This window comes from Sander lucioperca, chromosome 17 (genome assembly GCF_008315115.2).
Source record: "Sander lucioperca isolate FBNREF2018 chromosome 17, SLUC_FBN_1.2, whole genome shotgun sequence".
In the NCBI taxonomy this organism is placed as follows: Eukaryota; Metazoa; Chordata; class Actinopteri; order Perciformes; family Percidae; genus Sander; species Sander lucioperca.
In genome coordinates this window covers 18,847,448-18,854,947 of record NC_050189.1, presented here as the reverse complement: position 1 = coordinate 18,854,947, position 7,500 = coordinate 18,847,448, and the positions used below count along the sequence as shown (strand labels likewise).

Here is a 7,500-nt window from a genome sequence, read left to right as displayed (position 1 = left end):
AACGAGGCCGAGGAGTCCAACCAGGCTGATACATGCACATGTTTTGGCAACAACAGCGGCCAAAAGTTCACATCTGCCTTTTGAAACCGGACATTCGGGTATCTTGCAGAGTTGATCCAGAACTCCCACTTTGAAACATCTCGTTTAATCTAATGCTGCGTTCCAGACACAATTTTTAGCCCGTAAGTTACGACTTCAAGTCACGACTTGGTAGCGTGCCAGGCAAAGTCACGACAAACCCTTCTAGCTAGCGTTAGCTAGCAGTAGGTCTGCACGATTCGGGGAAAAATATGAATCACGATTTTTTAGCTTAGAATTGATATCACGATTCTCTGCCACGATTTTTTTCTCACGAAGTGTAATGTTTATTGCACACATTAACCATGACAAAACAAAAAAGTTGGCAGTACCAAACACTTGGGAGCGCTTTAAAACCTTTTTTATACAGTCTATGTTTAAAACTCACAGAAGAAAGTAGTAGTGTTTGTGATGCAGTCGGCTCGTAAAATGAAATGAGAATCAAAGTCATAAAAAAAAAAAAAAAAAAAAAAAAAATAATAATAATAATAATAATAATACGTATATATTTTTTAAATCAACAAAAAAAAAACGAAGTTATTTAAAAATGAAATCGTGAACAGGGTGAATCGAGATCGCGATTTTGTAACGATTAATTGTGCAGGCCTAGCTAGCAGCTACCTAACGTTGACGTTAGCTAGCGCTAGCTGATACTAATGATTTCTAGTTGGCGACATATTTTGGCCTTCAATTAATAAACATAACCTGTAGTAGTACACAATCGTATGTGTATCGTTTTGATTACAATGTGCGGAATTACTTTACGTTGCCTATTCACGTCTATTTATTTCTATTTCTCACCGTTAATCACCGGCGTCTGTACAGCATCAACAGGGGTCGCCATTGTTGTTTATGTGTGACATCAACAACTGTAACTGGGAGAACAACCATCTGGTACCAGTTCACGGGGAGTAAGGCCACGTCCACACGTACCAAAACGATCTTTTTTTTACCCGTCTTCCCTGGATTCGTTTCAAGAATAGTTGCGTCCAAACGGATCCATTTGTAATTTTTGACTCAACTCGGTACTTCATTTAAAACCTGGCCTATAGGTGGCGCTGTTTCTGCTACAGAAATTCACCAAAAAACGGAGAAGAGCATCGTCACTTCCACTTCCCACCATAACATGACTAGCTAGACTAACGTTCTCTTAATACATCCGTGGACTATAATAACTTTCACCACTCCTCATTTTATAAAGGCCTCCGCAAGAAAACGTGTCTTTGTTTACATTATTCAATGTGCTGTTGGATTGCTTTTTATTTTGCAATTCTGTCTGCCATCGGACATGATTGCAGCGCGCTAGCTGGCAAAGCTAACGTTAGCGTGCTAACGTTAGCTCTGCTAGGTAGCTAACATCGGCAGTCAAACAAACATCAATGATCCAATGTCTTTTTGATAATCTACACGTTTTTCTTGCAGTAGCCTTTATACAATAAGCCGTGGTAAAAGTTACTATAATGCGTTCAAGGAGTTGATAAGTAGACAGATTAGCTAGCTAGCTTCCACTTTATAAACAGCTAGCTAACCATAGCAGCTAATGTTAACGTAACATAGCTGCTTTAGCGATGTTTAACGTTAGCTACATAACGTTAGCAATATATCTTGTGTAGAATCCAGGACCGGCAGAGCAGAGGGAAGTGTCAGGGAGCAGAGACATTTATTTAGACAAAGTATTTAGATGAAGTGAGCTGGTTTGACCATTGAGATGGGATATGCTCGCTTATAGCTTCACCGCGGTCGTGTGTGTCAGTGGCCGCGGGTAAGAGGTCGAGGGGTGTGGCGATGACATCATCGATACGATAAGTATGCGGTTTCGCCGTCCAAACGAAGCCAAAAGGGAGCCATTTTCGAATTTTTTCACCCTGGGACCAGGTTTCAAAAAAGTGCGTTTTCAGGCAGTGTGTTTCCTGGATACGTGTGGACGACGGGCCCAAACGATGCTAAACATGTGCGTTTGCACCAAAAAGCGTCTCTGTGTGGATGGCCCCTAAGTTACGGGTTTGACTGCCGTTCCAGGGCACTTTCACCGGTAGAAGGTCGTGAAAACACGAGTTACGAGTTGCCTTGAACGCAGCATGAGGTATCAAGTACAGGCTGAGAGTTTACACGATCCGTTCCACGCTAGCCTCCACCGGGAAGCTAACGTTAGTTTAGCTAACAGCTAATTCGGCTAACCGCTAGCTGACAGCTTGATTCGGTCTAAAATAACGTTAACTCAAACTTAACACTGGGAAAAGCAGGCTACAGCTAAATTAACTTTGCAGTAATACGGATAAGTATAAATAAGTAATAAGGATTGATTGTATTTTAAATGAGCACAAGTAAAGTAGAACTGACAGCTGTTATATATTTTAATGGTTATTTTCAGATTTTATTTTGAGGGTCTTTTAAAGTTATTACATGCTGTCTCAGCTAACGGTTAGCCGAATTAGCTGTTAGCTAAACTAACGTTAGCTTGCCTGTGGAGGCTTTATTAGCCAGGTTTGCATAAACAAACAAGGAATTTGACTCCGGTTAATCTTTGCTCTCAAAGTACAACACTCACTTAACATATAAAGAATAAAAACAGAAGGACAGTGAGAAATATATATAAAATGCTGTTAAGTATGCAGTATAACAATACAATAGAATTTACAAATTTACAAAAAATATACAATAACAATTGAAGAGAGGGAACGAATAGTGCAGTATCAGTATAGCCCGAGATGTAAGATTTAAATATAAATATAGTACAAGGCAATTCAGTGCAATGGTGATATATTAATAACAAGAGAGGCCAACATCTGTATGATTCTTCACGTACAGACCACAGAGAGGCCAACATCTGTATGATTCTTCACGTACAGACCACAGAGAGGTCAACATCTGTATGATTCTTCACGTACAGACCAGAGTCCAACATCTGTATGATTCTTCACGTACAGACCACAGAGAGTCCAACATCTGTATGATTCTTCACGTACAGACTAGAGAGTCCAACATCTGTATGATTCTTCACGTACAGACCACAGAGAGGTCAACATCTGTATGATTCTTCACGTACAGACCACAGAGAGTCCAACATCTGTATGATTCTTCACGTACAGACTAGAGAGTCCAACATCTGTATGATTCTTCACGTACAGACCACAGAGAGGTCAACATATGTATGATTCTTCACGTACAGACCACAGAGAGGTCAACATCTGTATGATTCTTCACGTACAGACCAGAGTCCAACATCTGTATGATTCTTCACGTACAGATCAGAGTCCAAAATCTGTATGATTCTTCACGTACAGACCAGAGTCCAACATCTGTATGATTCTTCACGTACAGACCACCGAGAGGCCAACATCTGTATGATTCTTCACGTACAGACTAGAGAGTCCAACATCTGTATGATTCTTCACGTACAGACTAGAGAGTCCAACATCTGTATGATTCTTCACGTACAGACCACCGAGAGGCCAACATCTGTATGATTCTTCACGTACAGACCACAGAGAGTCCAACATCTGTATGATTCTTCACGTACAGACTAGAGAGTCCAACATCTGTATGATTCTTCACGTACAGACCACAGAGAGTCCAACATCTGTATGATTCTTCACGTACAGACTAGAGAGTCCAACATCTGTATGATTCTTCACGTACAGACCACAGAGAGGTCAACATCTGTATGATTCTTCACGTACAGACCACAGAGAGGTCAACATCTGTATGATTCTTCACGTACAGACCAGAGTCCAACATCTGTATGATTCTTCACGTACAGACCACAGAGGTCAACATCTGTATGATTCTTCACGTAAAGACCACAGAGAGGTCAACATCTGTATGATTCTTCACATACAGACCACAGAGAGGTCAACATCTGTATGATTCTTCACGTACAGACCACCGAGAGGCCAACATCTGTATTATTCTTCATGTACAGACCACAGAGTCCAACATCTGTATGATTCTTCACGTACAGACCACAGAGTCCAACATCTGTATGATTCTTCACATACAGACCACAGAGAGGTCAACATCTGTATGATTCTTCACGTACAGACTAGAGAGTCCAACATCTGTTGGTATATATCCACGATGTTCCACATTGCTCCGTTGCCGACAGAAATTCCTCCACATTTCACTCCTTTCACTCAGGAAAACTGGCAGTTGATCGGCGAGGAGGAGTTCATGTGAGGGTCAGATGTTGCAGCCGAGGGTTTATGGATGCGTGTTTAGTTTCCTAAATAAAGGAGAGTAAATCACTAACGGCTGAGAGTTTAACGGCGGTTCAGAGGAGGGCGAAGGGTTCAGTCGGGGTCGACACTAAACTCCAGACGCGTTTGTGTAAGGTTGCCAGATGAATGTTTGAGGGTTACGAAAACAGTCAACAGTTCAGCCTGCGGTCTGTTCTCAGCGCTGTGTGTGTGTGTGTGTAACTGACACCAGGGTGTGTGTGTGTGTGTGTGTGTGTGTGTGTGTGTGTGTAACTGACACCAGGGTGTGTGTGTGTGTGTGTGTGTGTGTGTGTGTGTGTAACTGGCACTAGGGTGTGTGTGTGGGGGTGTGTGTGTGTGTGTGTGTGTGTGTGTGTGTGTGTGTGTAACTGGCACCAGGGTGTGTGTGTGTGTGTGTGTGTGTGTAACTGGCACCAGGGTGTGTGTGTGTGTGTGTGTGTGTGTGTGTGTAACTGGCACTAGGATGTCTGTGTGTGTGTGTGTGTGTGTGTGTGTGTGTGTGTGTGTGTAACTGGCACCAGGGTGTGTGTGTGTGTGTGTGTGTGTGTGTGTAACTGGCACTAGGATGTCTGTGTGTGTGTGTGTGTGTGTGTGTGTGTGTGTGTGTGTGTGTGTGTGTGTGTAACTGGCACCAGGGTGTGTGTGTGTGTGTGTGTGTGTGTGTGTGTAACTGGCACCAGGGTGTGTGTGTGTGTGTGTGTGTGTGTGTAACTGGCACTAGGATGTCTGTGTGTGTGTGTGTGTGTGTGTGTGTGTGTGTGTGTGTGTGTGTGTGTGTGTGTGTGTGTAACTGGCACCAGGGGGTGTGTGTGTGTGTGTGTGTGCGCGTGTAACTGGCACTAGGGTGTGTGTGTGTGTGTGTGTGTGTGTGTATAACTGGCACCAGGGGGGGGTGTGTGTGTGTAACTGGCACTAGGATGTCTGTGTGTGTGTGTGTGTGTGTGTGTGTACGTAACTGGTACTAGGATGTCTGTGTGTGTGTGTGAGCTCTTCCAGGTATTTAAATTAAAAACAAACTATTATTTCTAATAAAAAGAATAAATATAAAGCGGGAATCTTATATCGACATTTTCACTTTGCAGCGATACTATTGAACGAGAGGGGAATCATTGAAACGCTACCTGGCACTTCCTGGATGACGACACGGCTGAAGTCACAGATGACGTCGGGCAGCAGGTACCGCTGCGGGTCGCCGATCTCGTACACCAGCTGCTCCGCCACCGTGCCAAAGGACACCAGGCCGCCGGTTTGGGGCGGTTTGGAGAGAAGGAAGGAGCCGTCGCTGGAACACGCCACCACCGGGAAGCCCATGTTGTCCCTGAGAGCCAAACACAGAGGTAAACGGCCAGACAAACAGCCGCCCCACTGAACTCTACAACCCTTCATTTATTTATGTAAAAGCCTGGATTTAATCAGGGCTGGAAGAGAAACAACATCTAATACCCCTTACACAAAAACTGACACAAATACATAGACAAATACCACAAATACATATAGAAAAACATCCACAAATATTTAGACAAATGCCACAAATACATCTAGAAAAACATCCACAAATATATAGACAAATACCACAAATACATCTAGAAAAACATCCACAAATATTTAGACAAATACCACAAATACATCTAGAAAAACACCCACAAATATTTAGACAAATACCACAAATACATCTAGAAAAACATCCACAAATATTTAGACAAATACCACAAATACATCTAGAAAAACATCCACAAATATTTAGACAAATACATCTAGAAAAACATCCACAAATATTTAGACAAATACCACAAATACATCTAGAAGAACATCCACAAATATATAGACAAATACCACAAATACATCTAGAAGAACATCCACAAATATATAGACAAATACCACAAATAGATCTAGAAAAACATCCACAAATATATAGACAAATACCACAAATACATCTAGAAAAACATCCACAAATATTTAGACAAATACCACAAATACATCTAGAAAAACATCCACAAATATATAGACAAATACCACAAATGCATCTAGAAAAACATCCACAAATATTTAGACAAATACATCTAGAAAAACATCCACAAATATTTAGACAAATACCACAAATACATCTAGAAGAACATCCACAAATATATAGACAAATACCACAAATACATCTAGAAGAACATCCACAAATATATAGACAAATACCACAAATAGATCTAGAAAAACATCCACAAATATATAGACAAATACCACAAATACATCTAGAAAAACATCCACAAATATATAGACAAATACCACAAATACATCTAGAAAAACATCCACAAATATTTAGACAAATACCACAAATACATCTAGAAAAACATCCACAAATATATAGACAAATACCACAAATGCATCTAGAAAAACATCCACAAATATTTAGACAAATACATCTAGAAAAACATCCACAAATATTTAGACAAATACCACAAATACATCTAGAAAAACATCCACAAATATATAGACAAATACCACAAATACATCTAGAAAAACATCCACAAATATTTAGACAAATACCACAAATACATCTAGAAAAACATCCACAAATATATAGACAAATACCACAAATACATGCACAAATATATACACAAATACATAGACAAATACATGCACAAATATTTAGACAAATACCACAAATACATCTACAAAAACATACACAAATACATCTACAAAAACATACACAAATATATAGACAAATACCACAAATACATGCACAAATACATACACAAATACATAGACAAATACCACAAATACATAAACAAATACATACACAAATACCACAAATACATACACAAATACATAGACAAATACCACAAATACATGCACAAATATTTAGACAAATACCACAAGTACATGCACAAATACATAGACAAATATGTCCAGAAATATTTAGACAAATACATCTAGAAAAACATCCACAAATATTTAGACAAATACCACAAGTACATACACAAATACATGCACAAATATATAGACAAATACAACAGATGATAAAAAAACAACATTAAAAAAACACCCACAATTCCATGAAGACCCTGAACGCCCCTTAACTTTCAGTCTTACCAGTCAGGAACTTTGTGCCAATCGGTGAAGATCCCACCTGTACTCTGAGCTCCACACTCTATGAGGTGACCTGCAAGACTGACACACACACACACACACACACACACACACACACACACACACG

General features: G+C 40.2%; 2 protein-coding genes across 3 annotated transcripts in view; one reads left to right on the top strand and one right to left on the bottom strand.

Annotated features, from left to right (window-relative positions):
- Window positions 1–7,500, top strand: part of LOC116064546 (zinc finger protein 239-like) — a 914,372-nt gene that overhangs the window by 273,443 nt on the left and 633,429 nt on the right. The window lies entirely within an intron of this gene.
- The window catches only part of LOC116035193, a 48,812-nt gene that overhangs the window by 25,733 nt on the left and 15,579 nt on the right, over window positions 1–7,500 (bottom strand). For both annotated transcript variants that reach the window (XM_035993879.1, XM_035993878.1), the window contains exons 8-9: window positions 7,377–7,454; window positions 5,417–5,613 (exon numbers count right to left, since the gene is read on the bottom strand). In XM_035993879.1, coding sequence (XP_035849772.1) covers window positions 5,417–5,613; window positions 7,377–7,454 — 275 coding nt within the window. The remainder of the gene's footprint in view (window positions 1–5,416; window positions 5,614–7,376; window positions 7,455–7,500) is intronic.